This window comes from Telmatherina bonti, assembly GCF_933228915.1.
Source record: "Telmatherina bonti genome assembly, chromosome: 14".
Classification (NCBI taxonomy): domain Eukaryota; kingdom Metazoa; phylum Chordata; class Actinopteri; order Atheriniformes; family Telmatherinidae; genus Telmatherina; species Telmatherina bonti.
The window spans coordinates 24124559-24148242 of record NC_136612.1 but is presented as its reverse complement, the minus strand read 5'-3'; the positions used below and the strand labels follow the sequence as shown (position 1 = coordinate 24148242).

The following is a 23684-nucleotide window of genomic DNA, read 5'->3' as shown; positions in this document are numbered from 1 at the left end:
TGACTTTTTGATGACCATTGCAAAACACATATTTCACAAGTTGTTCTGATTGCAGCAGCAGTGTGCACAATGACTCTAATGGACAGGAAAAAGCTACAGGGCATTCCAGTGCTGCCAGGTTTTTTTTTGTTTGTTTGTTTTTTTTTTCTCCAAATGATGCATGAGGACTTTAAACCAAGCATTTATCATTTCTCTTTTTTCAGGTTTCTTTTGCTCTGCAGCCAAAATTGCTGCATGAACCCCATAACTTATATCTAGACATGTCCATTCATATGCCGCATGGCTGTTATTTTAGGATAAAGCAAATATGTAGACCCACAGGAATTTACTTCAGGTATACAATGAGAATGGAGATGCTCTATTGGCAGAAATATAAGGGGGGCGGGCAACAACTCTGCCCTTTGACAAGACAATGTTGAGTTCTAATTCGGTAGGAAATGTGGAAGTTAGGGATTTAATGTGTGGTTGGTGTCTTGATTTTTTTTTTTTTTTTAATGTAATCATTTAATGCTTTTATGATCATTTTTTAAATATAAAAACAATAACCTATGGGCTATGTCAGAAAAAGAAATATAATATAATCTGCATTATTTGTCTGTTTAGCTTCACCACACCTTTCTCCATGAGTGGACAAAAAACCGGATCTGTCGAAACGTCCCTAAACGCAGCACCGTACTGTCAGCTGTGGAGAGAGAAGGTGCGTTTACTTAGTAGGTTTCAGGAGTGCAGCTTCACTCTTGGTGTCGCGTTTCTCGCTCATTGTTAGATCCTATTTGTATTTTTCTACCTGTATCCTCATCTTTTTTTTTTCATGCCCTTTTTTCATCGCGGATAAACGTTTCAACCAAATAAAGGTTTATGGTCCTGGCTGAAGACTTCACCATGTCTCGCACCGACGAGGTTCACCGCATGACAGAAAATGTTTATAAGGTGAGGTTAAACTAATTATTAAAGTTGAGAAATGTGTAGAATCTTTATCGTTACATACACAGCGTAATTCCAGGGTGTATTCAGAATATCTGTTCATTTTCACAAGCTGCATTCAGAGCTCTGTGGGATTTTTTTTTCCTTCTATCTATCTTCGTTAATCTCTTTAGAGAGACACAGAAGCTCAGTAGGTCAGAATCATTTTAACACTCTTTCACACACACACACACACACAATGAAAAGACTAACTGTCCGTTTCTACATTAAATTCCCCAATATTGTGTTTCATGCGTAAAATAAGGCAACAAATTTGAGCCAAAATTGCTTTTCTTTCTGCAAAATCAGTCCCTCTCCTTCTGTTCCTGCAATAGGCCTGTTGAATTAGTCCGCCTCCACTGCTGATTGTTGTTCAGGCTCATTCCCAGGAAACCACAGGATCCATATAGCTTAGTTGCTGGAAAGGAACATACTGCATTCCAGAAGACTGTGTTTGACAAAGAGGGCTAAGCCTCTCTGTTGCAACAAGTAAACATTTGTCCAAAACCTGTTCTTCATAAAAACCTGTGCTTTGCGTGCAGTCGTTTAACCTTTCCAGAGAGAGAGAGAGAGAGAGAGAGAGAGAGAGAGAGAGAGAGAGAGAGAGAGAGAGAGAGAGAGAGAGAGAGAGAGAGAGAGAGATAGATAGAGAGATAGATAGATAGATAGATAGATAGATAGATAGATAGATAGATAGAGGTTGTGTTTTCCATAATTTGGTTAATAAAATGGCTGAAATCAGTGATAGCTTGTGTTCTCTTAGTTATGGATGTGGTTGATGAAGGGCTGTACTTTAATCAGCTTTAATCATCCATTGTTTCAGCATTGCTGTATAATTCATTACAAACTTGCTTCAGACTTGGTCTCATTTCCATTGTGATGTTTCTTTTTTTTTAGCCACGAATGGGGTATTAACTAAACTTTCTTATAAGAGCGTCTCACATGTAATCTATTCCTTTCAATTTCCTTTTCTCTGGTATCTGTTACATATTTTGCTCCTCTCTCTGTTCAGTCACTACTAGTCACACATACTAATTTCAGTGTGACTTTTAGCAGCTCCAAAAATCCAAACCATAGGTCACCACTTAAAAAGGCCAGCAATGAGTAGTGCCTTTCCACAGGGGATATTATGCACCATTTCATTTCTGCACTGGTCAGAGAGCCTAAAGTGTGCCTTCGCCACTAGGAATTAGACGCCATGCACGTTTGGGATTTGTCTTAGTGTTTAAATCTTTTAATGGGGGTTAATCAACATAGATGCATTGCAAGTGTCTGGATCCTAAACTTTTGGTGAAAACAGATTGTTCTGCAGATGGTTTTGTTCAAGTGCAAACCCAGTGTTGAGCTTCTGTCACTGGGGAGAAGACACCCTGTCAGACTCCTGACAGCCAAGAATGCTGATGGGCATTGGAGTGGGAAGGCAGAGTCCCTCTTCTGGGACATCAGACCCGGTGGTGGCAGCTAGGAGGTCATGTAGCATTGTGGCAAAATTCTTCTTGTTTTGCAACTGATAAGCATAAAAGCAAGATTTTTTTTGTATCCTTTATTATTTCATGAGGTTCACTTTGACCTGAACATTCCTTGGTGATTAAGAACATATTTCAGAGCTGACTGATGTTCTAAATTTTGTATTTTTCCAAATATACAATGCCATGTATGATGACGTGTAAATGTCGATCAGATAAAGAAAGCAAATAGTTTTTGTTGAAAATGTTAGTTTGGCCTTTTAAGTTACCTTTTAACTCTGTAGATCTGTACCTTTTCTGTGCTCCATTAATGACCTGGACATAATTTATATAAAGTTTTTTTTTCATGCAAGTTTTTGCTCAGCAGCCAGTTTTTGTTTAAAGAAAAACAAAAAAAAACTTGACCTTCTACAACCTGGTTTGGCCCCTATAATCCCGCCCCAAATGCATCTGAACACCTCTGTAAAATTTTGTCTGATTGTTATGCAGGCAAATGTCTCTCGAGGAAGTAGAGATTTGAAAACATACGGTGGCTGAGCAGCTGGGAAGATACTGAGTAACCATGAGGGAAATGAAAGGGGGGGGGGCAACCGTGCTGCTGTGACTCATGTCAGACTTGTTGAGTGTGTGTTTAACAGGGCTGGAATTGTAGACAGTGAGGGCGAGACAAGGGGTTCTGGATCTCGCTGCGACTGTTGTTCCTTTGGTTAAGGCCACAGACACTCCCTGGTTTCTTCTTTTTTTTTATTTATTTATTTATTTTTTATATCATCAAGGGAGTGCGCCCTGTAAACCCAGCAGCCTTTACGTGATCCATCATGACTCACTTTAATTCTCCTCCCTCACATAGGTAGGCAGCTGCAGACATGGCGATTGGCATCCAGTTATTCCTATGCTGACAGGGCGAGACAGATCCTTAAGACTCACACTCAGTGTTGGTGTGTGTCTGCACCACTGTCATCTCCACCAGCTGGCAAAGTCTGTGCAGGGTGGTGCTTTGGTCAAGCCTCTTATCATGTGGATGGATGCTGACCTGGCTTGCTTAAAGTGAACAAACAGATTAATCGGAGCAGAAGCTGAAAAAGAATAAGGCTACGTGTCGTTCAGTCAAACCTTCAAAGTGGTTGAGGTGGAAGGTTACATGAGGCTGAACACACCCATCTAGAGCAATGCAACTCATGCTTGTATTTACTCAGTCTTTGTCATAGCAAGTTTTACATTTTCTGTGCTCTGAGTGATCCAGGTTTTAACACACACCCTGGCAGGTAAGGGAATAGAAGGGAGTGTCTCATCTCCACAAGCCCTCGGGACAATATTCATTTTCTCATGTAACACCACTCCCAAAATGTCAACACAACCTCAAAGATAGTCGATACCATTTTCTTAAATTACTGGTAAAGGGAAAATAGTTGTTTGTTGGTAACAGGATCAAGTAGGATTTACTATTCTGCCTTTAAAGGTTTCAAATCTTCATGTGGTCATGATGGAGACTGATCCTGCGGCAGCACGCTGTTTGATTAAGCCTCGATCTAATATGCAGTTTGTCTGATTAAAAAGCATCTTGTTATATAATAGTTTCTCTCTCGGTTGCAGTATTGTCGTGACATTCCCTACACTCGCCTGAGTGATACTCTGATGATAAGAGAACTACAGTTGTATCACGGTCTCATGTGGGAGATCTGAACAGGTGGTCTCTTAGCAACAATGTGCCATTATTCTTACGTGTTTCTGTCATGTCGTAGTGCTCAAACATTTGCAGTTGGTGAAGGGGCAAGTAAGGGGGAGGAAAAGCGCTGAAGAGGGCAGATGTGATCATTTACAAATATGCATTTGTTTATTTCAGAGAGGTTTTAAGAAAAAATTAAAAAGGATTCATTAAAGCCCCATGGAGGGTCTGCGTCTGTTGTCTGATCCTGGGCTTGGATCAAGAAGTTTTTCGCTCTTAATAGCTTGATTTATCTCTATTTTTCTTGAAGAGTTTCACACCATGTGTGACTTATTTAATAATATGTGAATTTAAAGGAGTGTAAAATGACTTGAGCACCTAAATATCTGCCTCCAGAATATAGTGTTTCAACAAGTTCATGCTTGCTGGTGCCCGGGGCCTTGAAATGATTGCATTATACACTGCAGGAGATATCATAATGTTCATTGCTTGTGGAAGAGCAGATTTGTTCTCTGTGCCTTTGACTCTGATGCAGAGTGAGGACTATTGCTCCACACACCCACCTTCTCTGCGCGTCTGGGGGCGGATGGTTTAGAGACATTCTCTATTTTTCTTGTACTCAGCAATGCTTTTTCAAGGACAGAGACTGGTGAAGCTGAGTGCAAAAACCCAAGGCAACAGTTTATTGACTGCAAAGAAGCTTCATAACCATCACCGATGCATGCAGTCGATGTGAAGTCACCTTGTTAAGATGGCTGTTGTCTGAAACGACACGAGAACAGCACACATCAGCTTTGCTTCATAAGAAGGAGAAGAAATGAAGCTTTTATGTGGGAGTGGAAGAGAAGAGAGGAAAGAGGGGAAAATATATGGAAACAATCCGCATCCTTGTTGAGGTCCCTAATTACTGTGGAGGGTGACGCTGTAATTACACAGAATGGAAGAAGCACAGAGACAGAAGATCTGAGCAAGTGCTGTGGCAGTGGACAGTGACCTTACATTTATGGGTCATGGACAATAGTTAACATGCTTGTGGCTTCTGAGTCTGTATGTGTCTGTAACAGATGCCACTGCTTTGAGTAGCATTGGCCACACTGCACCCACAGGGCAGGCTAAGCATGCAACCACAGACAGCCATGCCACTGTGCAGAAAGGAGGGATTACTGTTCATATCCACGTTTCGATTTTTTTTTAACTAATTTTTTCCTTTTGTTGAGAACATTTTCACAATGCAAAATTTGAAGGAGGGAATTTATAATGACTAATGTTGCAGGCTTACTTCATTGCATGTTACATTTTTTATGTTATGATTGTTTTACTAATGCAAAATGCAAATTCAACATCCGCGTCTCACAAGCTTTCTGAGATGCATCAAAATGAAAGCAAATGACAGCAAATGGAAAACAATGCCGCCTCCATGTTGCATTCAAATGGACTAAACACTTTGTTAAAAGAAAATGGCCCTGTGGGATGTTTAATCAAGAGATCTGAAATCTCTGACTTAATGTTTAAGCAGTGAAAACATGATTTTCTGTCTGCTTTTGACTCTGGTGACATCTAAATGTTACAAAAAGGCGGTCAGCACTTGGACCTCACACAGTACATCTATAATTTATACAAAGCCTTTTTGAAAGCTCTTAAAACTGCCACACAAAATGCAAATTTGTTTATGTCCTCTTCACCTTAGCACACAAAGCTTAGCTATTTTGTTTTTTTTTAAATTTGGATATATAATAGTCAAATAATTTCACATTTATAAATTGCTTGAGGGACTTTCAGGAGAATGTACCTCAAAAACAACAAAGAAAAGAAAGCAGCAAATAGAAGGTCTCTTGTGTGCAAATTATTTGTTGTGCTGTGGCAGCTGAAATTGGAGAAAGGGCAACAAAAAAAGAGGCTGTGTGGAGATAACTCACTTTTGTCTTCCTCAACCCAAGCCCTCTTTGAAACAATTATGTGCCCAAACAGAGTTATACTGTTTGATGACTTGTCAAGCTGCAATTCAATCAGCCAAAGTTGCGCTTTCTGGAATTTTCCACAGCGGCAAAAGCAAAACGTCTGACAATCTATCAATAGCATTTACAGTACTGAGTCTTTCAAAACAGACCATTTTTCTTTTCTGTGGCGTACATGATGTGGGAAACACCTTGAAGAAGTTGTAACAACTTAACAGAAGATGGAGTTTGAAGAGTTTAATTTCACCCTCCACTCTACAGGGAAGTGTATGTCTTGATAAACTAGCAGTTCCTTATGAGAGGACCACACAGACATCATCTGCTTTGTCCTGTCTCCCGAGGCTCCAGGTGGTTGTTTACTTGGCACAGAAGTAAAAATGCCTGAAAAGTGGAACTGGATAAATGTTTGTGTGCTTAAAGTGGCTCTGTTATGAACATTTCAGTCTAATTTATTTCAATATACAAGTCCAGAAGGGCAAGAAATAATTATTTTTCAAAAACCCCATCATTGATTTTGTATTGATCCTCTCAGATTAGCCTCTGCTAGAAACAAGAACAGAGAAAGCGCCGCCCTATGTCCTGTCTGAGGGCTGCGTCTGATTGGTCAACTGCTAGGAGTAGTTACACTGAGCAGTGAAGGTGGGTGTGGCTTTTGTGAACGTGCACAACCTAGAGAAATTGACCGATCACTGAGTCCCTCCCCTGGGATGTCACTAAAATTTCAAAGTAGAAAAAAACTCTCTAAAACCAATTGTTTCCGTCGCCATGGAAACCAAACGTAAAGGGTGCTGGAAAACCAAAATATGTGTTTAGGTGATAAAAACATGGTGCCACTCATATGTCTGATGAGTATTCAACACTTTAACACTGTAGAAAGCTCAGAATACTAGAAATAGCATAATAGAGCCTCTTTAAAGGGTTTATAGGGAAACGTGTCTTTCTGACAGTAAATTTGTAGAAGTATCCATGAGTTCATGTAATGCAACATAACACAAACAGCAATAGTATGGTGCTGAAGGGTTAATTCTTATATAAGATTTCAAGTAAATGTGCATAAAGATCCCTGCTAGTAAAACACTGGAATTAGATGTAATAACCTCCGCTGATATTATGTTTGGTAGATTCAGTGTAGATTGCCAGAGGTCACATTTCCATCTCCCACTGCTAAACCCTAGTTGGAGTTATCGTCTCAGACTAAAGCATTCCCCTGGATAACTAAAACATTTTCTTAAGGCAAAAAATATTTAAAATATATTACATAACTATAGAAAGCCTGAGCTGCTGGTATGACAGGGCTGCATCATTCTCTGGAACATCGGTGGAAGTGCTGAAACTCGATAAAGAACAACTGAACAAGTTTCAGGAAGATTTTCATCAGTCATCATCTGCATGTCAGTCTGGCTGTGTGCAACATATTAGTCATGTCAGGAATAAACTTTGCACACGTCCACAACAAAACAACACAGGTGCTAGCCTGGATGGATGCCTTCTTTCTGCTTACGAGGCTGAAAACTTGCCTTTGACAGAATTAGCTTTGGCTTGCACTAAAAGCACATGCAGCTTCTCATCAAGTCGCAGGAAGGCTTTAGGTATGCAAGAAGTGGAATAGTGTGTGTGTGTGTGTGTGTGTGTGTGTTTGGCTGTAAGAATGTAGTTGTGCTCCTTTGAGACGTTTAGTAGCCTAGCTGTGAAATGCTTATTTAGACTTGTGCTCCACATTGCCTCTTATTGAGAACTGATATCTGACGAAAACGCCGGTGTGCTTCAGAACACGGCTGCAAATCTAAAGACTGCTTTAACAAGAACATGTTAGCCATCTGTTGGGAGGGAATGGGGGGGAACAACTCAAAACAGGGACTTGTCTATTTTTTTAACCTCATGCTGAAATTTGATTAGCTTTCTTCTTGGGAAATTTAATAAGATGTTGGAATGCAACTTTCCAAAATGGGTGCTGTCTTTCTGACATGGGAACAAGTTTGGCATTTATCTGTTGTGACAGTAAGAGGAGGCGATCAGCTGGGACCTGCCTTAGCCATAAATTGATCACTTGGGGAAAGAGGGAAGGACGGCAGAGATAAACAATTGTAAAACTTGACCCAGGGTGGCCTCTGGCAAAATGCCCAGGTATCCTTGACATTCAGCAGAACTGCCTCATGTTGTCTGCTTTGCCACACTGACAGCCGACAGAAACTGTATCCTCAGTAATGCATTTAATATGTGGCAATGAGCTGCTCAGTTAAAATCTCAATTGTTTTTTTTTTTTTTTTTTTTTTTTTTACATCTGTCCATTTTTGTTTAATCTCCGAACTTTTCCTCCATAAACAAAACCTAAGTCTGAAATTTTTAACAAGCTTCTAAACATTGCACTCAGTCGGTTTGCCTCACACAGAGGTCACGTAACAATCACACAATAGATGGAGAGTGAAAATATTTGGATGTGTTTTCTCGGATTGATTGCATTGTTGAACTAATCTTGTAAAGCAGTTGGATTCTCACGAAATTCATGAGATCATGATAACAAGAAAATCCATTTTGCAGGCTAAAACCTGCTAAAACCCAGACAAAAGTCAAAAGTTCAGGACACTGAGCATTCTTTAGTTTTAAAGAGTTATTACAATAGACAGCATAAAATAAAAGCTTTAATTTGCTGAGCAGTTATGTGTAGTTCACTTCCATTCATGTGATTGGTTTTGTTGCTTTTGACATTGATAAGCAGAGATACCACAACTCAACACTTTAAAAAAAATTACTTAAAGTGCTTGCCCTTTTCTGAACAGTCTATATGCTGCAGGCCTTCCCAGATGGTTCTGGCTTGTCAGGTTGTTGGTAACTTTTACTGCACAGTTATCTGTATGAACACTGATATTCAGGCTGCTGCAGCGCAGCACAACTCCAAACCCTCTGTTAATCCAATCACAGTCATGCAGCAATTAGTTCATATCCTGTTCGAGCATCTCAGGCAATTACATTTTCCTTCAGTCTGACATTTGGGCCGAATATTTTTATTTGCAATGTTGATGTTCTTTGATAACACAGAGGTTTTACTTGTGTTATTTTCTCCTTTTAATTTCTAGAATTGACTAATAAACATAGTTTGTGTGTGGAGCAATGGATTTGCTTTATTATGTACACACAACTGTACTGGTTTTAAACTTAATGCATGAACTCATTTCAACTTGTAACATATCGCACAGGCTGAATTTCTCAATTTTTCTCCATGAAATATCAAGATTTAACACAACTGAAAAAACTTTTGGATTAAAACGACAACATTTTCTGAAATGTTTTTGTTTGCGTGTAGTCAAGAACTTTCCAAGCCTGACAAAAGTTTTCCTTGGAGACCGTCTAGCTGACATGACATGTCTGGTCTTGATGCTGTGCTTCTTAACATTCACTGAGGTCAACTAGAAAGGTGAAACCTCAGCCTCACTGTTTGCCTTTCGATAGAAAATAGTGTAGTTCTCAGTGGTCCTGCATTTGATCGTGACACATTCTAAACTCACATTGCTCACCAGTGGAAAGAAGGACTGACTACAGGTTCACCAAAAGTCACTTTTCTTTACATCCCTCTCTGATGATATCATCAGCCTTGGCTGCCTTTGTTTGTTTGTCATGACAGGTGCTTGGATACGTCACATATACAGTGCTTTGGAGCGTTTGTGTTCATGTGATCTGAGGCGTTTTCAGGCCTGAGGCGGGTTGCTGCGTAGACTAGGGAGTGAAGGGAGGGCATGAAGGAACAGATGATGGCATCCTGACTTGTTTATGTGCGTGATTCCCTCTGGTTGTAATCAGCTGGTGTTACTTTCAAATTGCCCCCTTTGCATGTCATTATTATGTTTGTGTGTGTAGGTGTAATTGTGTGTGTGTGCGTGACAGGAGTGAACTAAGTGAGTGGAGATGGATGAATGTTCTACATTTTGAATTTGCTGCCTGCTTTAATTCACATGCAGAGGCATTATTTCAATTGCTGCTTTCACTGAAGGGAAATTGATTTGGATGTTGGGAGAAATAATTCTATTCCTCTTGATATAATCCCTTATCTTCACCCTTTATGTTCAGACTCCAGAGCTCTTTCTATTCTTCTTGTCTTGACTCAAAATACGAATGGCTGTCTTTCAGATTCATTCATTCAAGACCCGAGTTATAATAATGAATCCATTCAATCCTTTATATATATGACGTGGAGAAAAAAAAGTCCTGGCTGGAAAGGAAATTACTTTCCAGCCATGAATTTTATTTTATTTCCTTGAAATATGGCACAATATTTGAATAAGAGTCTATATAAAGTACATTATTTCATAACTTTTTCACTTCATATTCCTCCCACCCACCCTGTCACGCAACCTTAAGTGTCTCCTGGCCCCATTTCCCAATTAGCTGTGACAATTAGGGTAACAATGTAGTGCAAGAGAACTGGGATGACGAATTTAGCATCAATGACAGGATATGAAGATAAAGACTAACTCACCATCTCCTCTCTACTGCAGGCCATGTGAAATGCACTGTAATTTTTTGTCTCTTATATAATCATTAGATCTGTGTGGAATCATGTAGTTGTAGCTATAGATGTGCTAAATAGCTGTTCCTGTTTATTTAATCAGTGGTCAGAGAGTTGGTATGCAGTGTGTGCAAGGAAGGAAGCTAAGCTTGTGTCAGCTACCTTTGGCCTCTTCAGTGGGAGAGTTTGCTGCGATGATTCTGCACTGGGACTCACATTTTTATGTAATCCTCCCACCGCTTTGAAACACCACCACTCTTTATTAAAAAAAACAAAACAAAAAAAAACCCCTTGTACTAATGTAGGTGTATGCATGAGTGCATACACAGTAGAAAATTTGTGTCTTAATGCATAAGCGGCCTTACTTTCTCATCAATGAGATTCTTTGTACTTAAGAATGGAGCAGAATAAAGAATCTTTAGGAAAAAACATCTCCCTTGTAAGGTCCTTTGGGGTGTGTTTTATTTTCCCAGAGGCACACACAGCAGGAATACCTTTAATGCAACACTGTGTAACTGAGCTGGGATTCTCCCCCATTTATGTTCCTATCCTTTTAGCATCAGAGGAATAGTGACCCAGAAGCTGAATAAAGGGAGCTGTTAAATCATACATTGCTGCATATTATGATGCTTGCTCCTCTGCTGCTTTTTCATCATAAGTATATGTAAAATAACAAGCTGCCACATTGCTTTCTGTAATAAAATGCCATCCACGTCTTTAAGAGTGCGCTTTCAGCTCTTTTTTTTTTTTTTCACAAGAACATTTTGGGAATAGTCATGGTTTTTAGCTCTGTGCTACTGAGAACTGCTGAGCCACTGCACTTTGGACCGGCTGTGAGTCCAGTTTTTGCACGACATCTTGACCCAGTTTACAAAGCAGGAGGGACTTAATAAGGCCGTGACCTCTGCTGTTAGCCAGGCCAGACCAGTGCTATGCTTGAAGGCTGTGCGATTATCGTCTGTGAATGATATGTATCATTCTGCAACTTTTATATCAGAACAATTTAAAGTAATTTTTGATGGTAGGAAGGCAATACTTTGGTGATTCTAGTTTTATTTCAATAATTGTTGTTCCTATGTATCCCATGTATGGAGGATATGGTTGTGGTCAATTCTGCTGGTTGAAAGAATCAAGAGGAAATAATAACAATAACATAAGTGTTCAGTTTTTCCCTTGTAGCCACAATGATGCAGTTACATACAAATAAGGAATACCACTGTTACTGATGTTTTTAAGCTAATCAACTTCATTAGTCCAGTACCATTTACTGAACTTTACATCATGTAGTTCATCGCCAGTGTCTTTTTTTTAGAATGTCTATTCAACTTATAAAATCTCAAACTACTTACCAGCAGCTACCTTTCCTCTCTCTGGAGGCCACAAAAGGCTTGTTGGATGCTCAAGAAATTTACCTTGCCTGTGGGCTTAATTTCTGCAGTTTAACCATGCCCCACCCCACTCTGGATGTTGTGTTCATGTGCATGAGCAAATGTCTGACAGCAGAGCGACCTACCACTGCTGCCCTTCTTGCGGTGATGATCACATTCAGTCAAGGAAATTTGATGATTTTCATGTAAAATTATTTAATTCTCAACATTCTGAATGTGTGGCGATAACTTTATAGCAGTGGTGGTCTGCCACAGCTGAGTCAGTGTGTGAGAAACACTGGTGTTTTTGTTGATTTATGCATCAAATATTTAATCATGCATAGTACACTGAGTCTGATGTTGTCAGATTGTTACAGAAATTATTTTGTCATCATTTAAAGCTATCCTTACTATTTTCCAGTTAATGAATAATGATGTTAAATGTTCTTTCTTTTGATTTTCATGTTAATTTTCATCTGATTGCTGTTGCCGTCATTTTGCCGCTTGTCTATAAAAAGTTGATTATTCTGATTACAAAGAATTGTACAAACAATAGCATGAAAATGATGAACATTGATAGATGAAAGAAATGGTTTGTTGTTAGTTCTGTTTAACATAATATTTTAAAGGCTGCACAGTCTGATGCTGATCAGTCATTTAAGCAGCTCAAGGTGATTTAAAGGATTTTCTATTTTTTTAAAATTCAAATTCAATAATTTATGCTTTGTCTGTACATGTTTGTGATGAACTGATAAAATGATGACGTACTTTAAAGCGGTTACTGTTTTGAGGTTATTGTTAATGAAAATTGAAGGTTTCTTGTCTACGTCTGATTCATGTGTACTGTAGGCGGGTTTTGCAGCTCTACAGCCAGATACGCTGCAGCTACCTACAGTACAGCAAACACACACACACACACAGATATGCGGCCTTATCAAACTTTTGGCTCTCATTAAAAACAAAAGACAAACGAAAAGTGCTGAAGTCTGACCGAGGAATGAGGACGAGCTGGTGTGGCTGTTTCAAGTTGTCAGTGGTGGCACATTGCATATTATTTTCTCATAGTGTGGATTCAGGCAAGAAGTAGATTATTAAGTACTCTCCCACAGTATTGATGGTCTGTGTTGCGACTGCTGCTGTCGCAGTGTTGTAGTTGTCTTTCTGTCTCTGGGTTATTCCTGACTATCTGACTGGGGACCGGCTAATTGGGAGAAGCCCTGGAGGAGCAGAGGAGAGAGAGAAAGAGAGAAGCGGCAGAAGAGAAATGGAGGAAACTATTGTGACTTCCTGCATTCTCAGCATTTAAACTGACTCAGTTTGAACGGCTTTACGTCTACAGCGAAAGAACACACTGCTCGGTCAATAACTGAGATGTAAGCTGTGTTTCTTGGTATAAAAATAATGTATTCTTACTATATATTTTTAACTATTTGCATTATATGAAGATAAATTAATTAACCTTCCATAATAAACACCCTAGAAATTTGCGTTTAACTAACTGAGGCATGGACTTAACTAGAGGTCTTAAGCTGCCACCAAATGTACCTTGTTACAATGGTTTGCATAAGTGATGCCCACAGTGAGGTGGTTTATTTAGATCAATTTGAGGTTGTAAGGGAACAAAATAGAAAGAATACTAAAGCGGGTGACTGCTTTTGCAGGATACTAACACCAAGGCACTTAATGCAACTTCACAAAAGATTTTTCCTGTTTGTGTGCTCTGATTTTTTGACATTGAGAAATTTTTGTTTCTATAAAAGATCATGAGAATGAATGGTGAAAGTGCAAGTCCTGTGTGCTCTTGACCTTGTTCCAACGGTAATTGAAACATCCATCTAACTACTGTGTCTTGTTTTCTCTTTCAGACCATTATGGAGCAGTTCAATCCCTGCTTACGGAACTTTGTTGCCATGGGGAAGAACTATGAGAAGGCCCTCGCCAGTATGTTTGTTTTTTTTTCTTTTTGTTGTTGAAATTTTTCTTTCCAATCCCTTTTTCTGTGCTTCACTGCAGGCTTGGGCGCTCAGTTAGTCAAGCACTTTGTCTCTTTCCCTATTTATCTACCTTGCTTTCATCTTGTGTAACTAAGACAGGACAAAATTTATCCTCATGCACAGTGGTTAGGTCTTATCATGTGGTGTACAGCTTCTCTCATTGTACGCTGTAATGAGGTGTATTCTGGGAAGAACAAAAGACATCTGATGCAAAAGAAAGGATAGCTCTCTGCAGCTTGGAGGATCTTTTTCACTCCCTAAATACTTAGAACTAGGCTCTTTTATTTTTTGAAAATGTAATGTTGTGGAGTTCACTTCAGCATAAAAAATCTGGTCCTCAGTACAGCCTGCAACCTTAACATTGGTCCAGACATCTTAATCCACCTAACCAACCTATTGGCAGGGATTCCCATCCCTCCCCAAGCCAATACTTTTTTTCCCCTGACATGCCAAATAACTAATCCTAGCCATGGTGGTGTTAGGGAACAGACTGGTTGGGGTTCACTGAGCTCTAAAATTCCCACTTTGCAGGATTTGCTCAACACAAGGGACTTAACAACTCTGATATGTTGGGGACGGGGATGGGAGGACATTCTTCCATCCATATGGTGCAATCGCAGAAATGATTTCACACCAGCAATGCCAAAAGAGCTTCATTTGCTATCCTGCTAGATCTGGATATTGGTGCTTTCCACATTTTCCAACATAGCATAGCATCACTTAATTACAATGTCCTTGGTAAGTATAAAAGCAACATATCTGGGAATCCAGCTGTGTACATTACAGCACACAGTGTCTTTAAGTCTAACAATATAATTGGGTTGTCATGTCCTCATCAAGACATGCGTCTTGATACAGACTGAAGAATTGGTGAGAGATCAGTCGCTTAGAAATAAGACCCTCCCCCACTAATTGTTTGTTTTGCAATCAACCAGTAATCCCCCCCCCCCCCCCCCATCTGTCTTCATGAACTCCTCACCACACGTTTCATTAGGCTGAAATATCCATGTAGATCCAGCTTATCTACTCAGCCTTTCTTCAAACACACATTTACTATCTGACACGCTTCAGCAGCTGCATCAGCAAGAATGAAGTGTCTGGTTACTTGGAGATCTGTTTTAGCTCCCGCATTTCTTTTCACACCGCTTTCTGCCACGCATGTGCAAACTCACATGATCTGACATGCATTCATACACACTTTCCATATCAAGTCACACGCAAGCTCTGTTTGGTATAATGAAGAGAGTTCAGCAACGCCGCTCTGAAGTCCCTGCTCTCAGATGGTGGGTGTTCCCCCAGTAGAAGAGGTAAAAGCAAACACATGCTGTCTTCTCCAGTTGATTCAGCTGTAATTGGTCTAGTATTAGCATATGTCCCTGAGTTTGGGAAGCTTCCTCTGTCAAAAAATGGCCGTGTCTGTCTGTTAGAATTAGCCTGGTCCTGCCAGGCTATTGTTGTAAATGCGTCTCTTACACCTGGCAGCTGTCTACAGGCATAGATCCCATCTGTCACCTGGGCTTCAGTTGGATTCACCACCAAAAGTACTGGCCATTATTCACTGGAGATGGGCGGATTGGTGGAGAGGACTATTTGACAGGCAGGAACAAGTCAGTGGAAGCTCACATCTGCCCCATGTGACCTCTGATTGCAACATAGCAGCGGTTTGAAGACTACTGCTTGGGCTGGATATTGATCTTTACAACCCAAATAGCTCTTTATTTTGTGAGATTGTAACAGAAGTGGGATTGCTGCTGATTAGCACTAACCACAGCAACTGATTGTTTATTCGAATACTTTAGGTTTGGAGCAAAAGTCAAACTGCATGTGTCCGCAAAACCAACACAGGCATTAGTATGAACCACAAGTGACCTTTTGCTATTTGCTTTAAGGGCAGTTTAAGCTCTACTGGATCTTCCATTGGGAAAAGAGGGTAAAAGTCCTTTTACGCTGACCCCGTAACCCCAGTTCAACATAGCAGCTCACCTGAACCGTTTTGTTTAGGGTCCCACTTTGGTTGAATCTTTATATGATCTTTAATCCATCTGTGCATCAGTTGGATACCAAAGTCGTGATGTTCCCCTGTTTAATTCAGACATGTTAAGGGAACAAAAAAAAGGTGGAATAGAAGAAGATTGAGGCTACTGCATGCAATGACTATAAACTAGCTAATATTGATTATTTTGAGACTAATCATTGATTGTTGTCCTGATCTGATATAACTCACCAAAACATGCTTTTGAGGTTCACCAGAACAGCTTTTTATTCTTTATTATGGAAAGGTGGGTTTTAATTGTCTTTTGGCATGCATGCAGCAAAAATTAGACAGAAATAGACGTTAAAACACAGACAAAGCAAATGAAGTGCCTCTATTTGGTAATATTTATAACCTGAAGGCTTTATAGGCAATATAATTCAGTCCTCAGTGTATATATATATATATATATATATATATATATATATATATATATATATATATATATAATATAATATAATGCTTCTACACACCTTGGGCTAATAATAAAGTAGCTTTTTTTTCCTTACTTCTTGGGCCAAGACATAACTTTTAGATGAATGATTGTCTTGTCTGGTAAACACAGATCATCTGTCAGAAAATCATCTCCTGCAATCAAGCATTCAGAATGCCATCGAGATAATTTGTGTTGCCTTATTTACGAATGATTAGAAACTGATTGGCAATTTTAAAAGCTCCTGAGTAAAGGCGAGAGTAAAGAGAAGTGAGCTGAAGTGTTGCTGGCTGGGAAGCCAGTCATCATGTTTCCACAAAGCTAAACTGAATGTCTTCTTATAATCATTAGAGAACCACATGTTTTACCAGATCAGCTTCAGACACTTTATTCTCTCTGCTTTTAGATGTGACATTTGCTGCAAAAGGATACTTTGATGCCCTGGTAAGGATGGGTGAACTGGCCAGTGAAAGTCAGGGATCCAAAGATTTGGGTAAGTGGCCGTCACACATCTGATAATGTGCATTTTTTTCCCTTTGTGGTTTGAAGGGGGTTGTCTTGGTTTATATCTAATTCTGTCTCAAAATTTATTGAGTCATCAGACATGATCTTCCTTTGCTAAAATGAGAACTCATCAGAAACATCTGCGGGTAGCAATGATGAGGGAGGTGTGGGCTGAATGTAATTTACTTACAGCAGTGTAGATGCTGTCATGTTATCATCCAGGAAGCTCAGTAGGAATCTCTGCAATGTATGCGATGTGTGCATGTTCATTCGGTTTGGTGTATGCAGGTGTGTGCTTGGTTACAAATCTGTGAGTCAATTGGAGAGGTAGCACCTAGTTTCCTAGGTGATCAGTGTCTGTGTGTGTGTGTGTGTGTGTGTGTTGGCACTTGTTGTCCCCAGCCCGTGGGAAATCAGCTCCTGTTTGAGGAGATTCTGGTCTTTTTAAGTGCTTGATCTGCGTAGAAGTAGCTGTTGATTTGACAGGGCCTTTGTTTCAATGGAGCTAAAATCCACTTTGGGTTTTCTCCAGCCCAGTCATCAGGGACTGACATGAAAGTGTTTGCAGGATGTTTTATTCAGCATGCGGCCCAATCTCTCTGTCTTGCATCTGTGAAGCTTTCCAAAGATACCCAAGCTGGCAATAATGCCTCAGAGCTGAACCTCCATGTCAGATCATCTAAAATGTGCCTCTAATTTTTCATGTGTAACTTCGATCTGAAGAAAATGGAAACGGCTAACTTAAGAAGATGATGCGCATTGTGTTGCTGAGTAAAAGTACACACCATGGCCTGCAGTGTTTTGTTACAGACATGGATGAGGAAAGAAATAATGGATATTATTGACTTATTTTTTTTGCCTGAGGGAAATCAGCAAAGGGACTGATTATCTTTAAATGACTCTACTCCTTAAACGGCTCATTTTCTCTGCCTTAAATAACCTACAATGAGATCACATTGAAGTCAATTTTTTTTTTTTTTTGAGAGGGGTGAATTCATTTGTCACACATCCACATTTCCCTATGATAATCACAATTTTCATGAACTGATTAATTTCTCATTATAAATTTTTAAAATCACAAACACTATTTGTAGGTCTTTACGTTCGATTTATTTCTAGTTTACGGTGCATATGTAACTAAATATTATGTGTCTGAGAAAGCAGATGTAAAGGCTATAGGAGTCAGTGTTCTGTTTGTCAACCATGTTAGAAAATGATTTTCTTTTGACTCTCAGTGAATGCTGCAGCACAGGGAAACATAGCGAGCTATCTTCTGACCTGCAGCTATCCTTTAGCCGTATAACTAACTTTCTTCTACAGGCTGTTGTGCATTGATGACTTAAAAAGGCATCATCTTCATGCCAAGTCAGTCATGTATGAACAAGGCAGATTTCTAATAAAAAAATGTTGTTTTTTTTTTACATCCATATTATGCTAAATTATGTGAATGCAGGTTAACTCATCACTTTGCATTAACAGGAACCATGCACAATTCCAAAACTGCAAATGGAATTGTAGGATTTTATTTAATTGTTGCTTACGGTGAACATTAACACCAGTTCCTGCGGGTTTACTTGTACTTTAGCTTTACTAAATTGGGTGGTTATTCTGCAGGTGGTGAAACATGTAGGATGTATTTTCTTCCTTTCATTGCAACATTGTTATACTATGCTTTACAGCTGGTCTAGCCATCCTCCACAATGACCCATTGGTCTTTTTTTTTCTACAGCAAAATAATTCCTCATTTTATCTATTTGAAGTGAGTAAGTCCTACTCTGCCATACTTTCCCACTCTGGCACACCTTTTCTGCAGCTGACACAAAAACACGGAAACAGTCGCACACACAGTAACACACGGATATTGTGCAACTTTGTTTTCATTTCATGTGTGAGTTGGCCTGATCTGCCATTATAGACGCAATCTTTTCTAGAACGTGATAATATTATGAATTATTAATGGCAGCTTTTGATACTCCCCAATAATTGTGAAGTCGAGTAAGCCCCTCTTGTCAACTGTCTGAAATGCCAACTTTGTGCTCCTGTCTCCTTTGAGACCCCAAACTGTTCTGTCTGGTCAAAAATGATAAAGTGTGAGGCAGCTTATTTGTGTGTTTTGCCAAAAGGCAGGCGTTCTGCAGATGTGCTCAGTGCTAATGTCAACAGGTAGGAGAAAAAGATCCTTGTCCGTAAAACATAGATCTTTATGGCAAATCTGTAAATTGAAATGGCATTGGCTCAATAAATGACATTGGCTTCCATTGTTGTGCAAAGCTCTCACACCCAGTGCTCCCCTACATGCCGCTGCAGTTCCCAGGGGAGGAGCTGGTATTTTATTTTCCAGCCACCTATTTCTGACTTTTTGAAGTCCCCACCCTGAGGTCAGTAGTATTATTCCAACCCCCAGCAAAACCATCTGCTAGGTTAAGAACCAACATTTCCTGTTTAACTGGCAGGGGAGCACAGAGATTCCCACATTGGAGGAAAAGACACTACCTAGCCAAAATCCTACCCTATTTGAACTGTGGGAATTGTTGAACTCTCCTTAAATGGAGGCATGGTTAAGGTGGAAATCTATTTTATTTCCCATACCATCACACAAACTTTTCTTTTTTTCTTCCAGTGATTGAGGGTTTACATTAGTGTGAAGTCAAGCTCAAGCGTAATGCTAGATAAACAAGTTACCTAAACAGAAACTGTACCCATAACTCCCTTGAAAAATATGAATCTGATCAGTAGTAAGATAGTTTTTTATGTGTTGTTGTTCATTCTCCTCTGATTAAAAGCCGGCCTTTTTAGGCTTCTCAGTGCCTGCTTGCACTTGAAGGTACATGTGAGTTTGAGCTCTTGTTGCTCTTTTTCAAAGCCTGTTAATTCCACAGAAGCACAGTAAGAGATGGGCTGCAAATGGTCCCACCTACACACCTCAGAATCACCAGCTGCTCTCCATCTCTTTCTTCCTTTTGCTCTCCTTCTAATTTAATATTTTACTCGTCTTTGAGACACACTTTAGGCTTGAAGCAAAAAAAAAAAAAGAAAAAAACTACTCAAAAAAAAACTGCATCTGTTGGTTATTTATTGATTCAATTATTAGTTTATTTCTTTATTTTACCGTCCAAGACACCCTCTTATTGCACAGCTTGGTATAAAGCTTTACAACAACTCATGCTCCCACAGAAACACACCCTTGCTATGCTGCATGTGCACAAAAGTGTTGAAAGCCTTTACGAATATGGTTGTGTGTATTTTCTATGCATAAATCTTGTGTCATCTTTGTGTTGGAGTGCTCTTTTCATCCACTTGTGTATATCTCTGCCTAAACAGATCGAGTCTGTCTTTCTCCCACCAGCCCCACTACTCCCACACACTCCCTCCCACACATCCTCCTCTGGTTGGGCTAATCATCGCCTGTCACTTCACCACCCACACACACACACACACACACACACACACGCATGCATACACATACATGCTAACACACACACACACACACACACACACACACACACACACACACCTGCTCTGTTTCCCTCATTTCCCACTCTTTGCCTTTTTTCCACGGTTTCCTCTTGTGCTATCCCTCTGTAACAGCAGTAAGGACAGTTTTGTTTTTGCGAGTCTTCTAAGGAAATCTGTTTTTTTTTGGCAGAGTGCAGATATTTATGACTGTCCAAAGCAGGTTTATTTATTTTATGTTATTACTTTTTTTTTCTCAAAGACACTTATATACAACTATAGCTTTAGCCAAGCTAATTCACAGGCAGTGACTCTCCTTAAATAACCCAAAAATTGGATTAAAAATGTTCCCTTTTATTTATTTAACTAAATCTTCTAAATCCTCTGCGTCTCACTGAACGTCAGCAGACACTGAAGTGTTGTATCTGTGCTATATCTTGTAAATGTCAAGTACTTTGTGGACCGTATATTTACTGCATTACTCTCTTTTAGAGTCGTTGTTTGTGACTTTATTGTTTCCACTAATTCCACTTCTGACTTTTACTCACATGAATTATACTTCTGTGATTCATCGTTTTTGCATCAGACCATTATCGACTTTATCACTGTTTTTTATTTTTTTGACTGCTAAATGTCCACATTGCAACACAAATCAATCGTCGGTTTTACAAACAAACATCTACATGTTTTGGTGGGGGTTTTTTTTACCACTGGGGACGGTCTAAAAAAGCTGCTGTATGGACCTTTCATGTGCTGTATTGGGGCTGTTGTATCTGCTTTGTGGCAGGCTGAAACTAAGTGTTGACTTGGAGGCCTTGGAACACTTTAATGAATACCTCAGTGACACTGCAAAAGTGCCCAGACGCAAACAACAAGGTCTCATTCTACAGACCAATGTTTGCCTTTTATGGTTTAATGTAAATGCTGGATGGGGAGATAAGAGGACCTATTGACAAGAGGACTGATTGAGTCAGTAAAGAATGTTATGTCATCCTACTCCAATGGAGGAAACACAAACAAAAAGGCATACCTTACCACGGCTGAACAGTGAACCTGAAGATCTAATGTCTGCTTGAGTCTTGTTGGAACAGTTTTTGAAAACAGGCTTAATAAATTAATTAAGGAAATAAGGAATTTCAAATTCTTGAGACAATCTAATTGTTATTAATTTGGCAAAATAAAAGAATATTATCTTTTAATTTTTACTTAAATATGTAAAAGTATCACATAGCAAGTTTTTATGACTTTCCGATATGTGATTAAAACGTTTAGGTTTCCAGGCTCCCAAAACACTGGTTCCATGTGAATGAAATGTCCAGATGTTTAAAAAAAAAAAAAAAAACTCTAATGCAACACTAGAGCACATACAATGTAATCAGCCAAATACGAGACTAACTAAAGGTGTTTTCAAGACTCGTATGCACAGAACAGTAAAGAGGTCATACGAGCTCATCCTGCAGAAGAGACTTCTGGCTGTAAGAGTGTTTACAACTTGCCAAAACAGTCAGCCTGCTCGTTCCCTGAGGTGAAATAGAGGTAAGAGCTGCTCTGTGCTTGCTGGGTGCATCTCACTTTGCTGCCCTACATGGTCATTGTTTCACTGCTGGAAGTTGACGAGAGTGAAAGTCAAACTGCAGCTAGCTAGCTGATTTTAACCTTCATAAACTATCCGTCTACCCGTTCTCTGTAACTAGGTTCCCCGCGGAGCACTTGACTAATTAGTCTGTTCTCAGCAATTTGTACGTAAATTTAAAATGCTTTCAGTTGATTCTCCTCAGCCAGAGGAAATCAAACCTCTTTCTTCTGGAACATTGTTAATCACCACATTTTAATAACACATCATGCATGATTCAGCACAAAAATAAACCTTCAGGGAAATAACATGTGGGAAACATGGGGGCCATAATATTACCATGTAGTCAGTCAATGGATGACTTGTTACCGTTAGAGAAAGGTACCACCCCCCTACCCCAGCTCCCCTCACAGTCTCGCTTGAGTGCCATCCTTACACAGGAATAGATGAAGCTGCAAACTGATGTAGTATACCTGTCTTTTTAGGTCAATGGACCTAACATAAGTGGAACATAAATGGAAGCTGTCTAAAAGGTTACATGGATTTCTGTTGTTAGGAGTAAGATGGGTTGTTAACTATAACATGTTGCAATTAAACTAGCAGCCGCAGGAGCACACCTTAAGTCCGTGTCTGTCTCTTCTGTCACTCTGTCTTCAGTGTGGCCTACCTCTCTCCTCCTCCAGCACCTGTCCCTGTTTAAATGAGAGCAGAGGAGCTCTTTTCTTAGCTCTGTGCCACCATCCCATGGGTCCCTGCTTTCTCCTGCTCTATTTCTGAGGCCCGCACTGCATGATGGGAAGCCAGTGGCCCCTACAGTCTCCATCTGAATGCACTTACATTGCCCTTCTTTTTTTTTTTTTTAACAAGACAGATTTGCTCAAGTCAAAAAATACTTGGATGTTATCACTCTGGCCCAGTCAGAAAGGAACTGTTATGCAATGACATTGTAACTTAGTTAATAGTAGTCTATGGTTGGTCCTATGCAAATCACAAGACTTGGCTGTAATATAGTTTTTAAAAAAAGGGGCAATTTAAAGCCTTTTTTTCCCAACAAACTACTACAAAACAATGAGCTGGTTTAATCATAAAGAGAGCAATTATATCAGCAAGCCGCTCATATTCAAGCACAGCTGCAACTGTGACAGAAGGGACTGAAGCTATGGATCTGAAAGGTCTCAGGGGCTGATGGACAGAGCAACAGAAACAGTCTGGTACCAGAGAGGAGGAGTTGGGACCATGGAGTCAGTATCAGACGTGGAACTTTACAGTCAACAGAGGCCTAGGGTTGTTGTGTCACATATTAAAGAAAATTTACCCATGTAAAACAAAATTCCTCACCATGGACTCGTGACCTGTCCAGACTGCACCCTGCCTCTCACCTGCTTATTGCTGGGATAGTCTCCAGCTTCCCCATGAGCCTGAACGGGACTAGGAAATGAATACCTTAATTAAAAAAGCAAAATTTTATCATGGCGATGAGCAGGACAAGCATGTCTGTGAATTTGTAGGTATTGATCAAATAACATGAATTCTCTCATCACAAATGTACATGTTACTTGTCAGCTTAGTGGTTATCGATTATTTTAAGCTCTAAATGAACAGATTAGTATGCTCAGGAAATTCAGTTCAAAGTTTGTCTTAAACAACAGAAAGATAGTGTGCTTCTAATTAAAGGTAGAAAACACATTTGCTAAGTCATTATTTACACTTCAGCATTTAGTGTGAAGCGAGAGAGCATCTGCTGGTTACATAAAACTCTTTCTCCCTTCACTATGAC

General features: G+C 39.6%; 1 protein-coding gene across 1 annotated transcript in view; it reads left to right on the top strand.

Moving 5' to 3' along the window:
• Window positions 1-858: 858 nt before the first annotated feature.
• Window positions 859-23684, top strand: part of baiap2a (BAR/IMD domain containing adaptor protein 2a) — a gene marked incomplete at both ends in the record, with an annotated part of 53085 nt that continues 30259 nt past the window's right edge. Inside the window, 3 exons of the mRNA XM_079252210.1 lie at window positions 859-930; window positions 13784-13859; window positions 16784-16870. Of these exons, the coding sequence (XP_079108336.1) occupies window positions 859-930; window positions 13784-13859; window positions 16784-16870 (235 nt within the window). The remainder of the gene's footprint in view (window positions 931-13783; window positions 13860-16783; window positions 16871-23684) is intronic.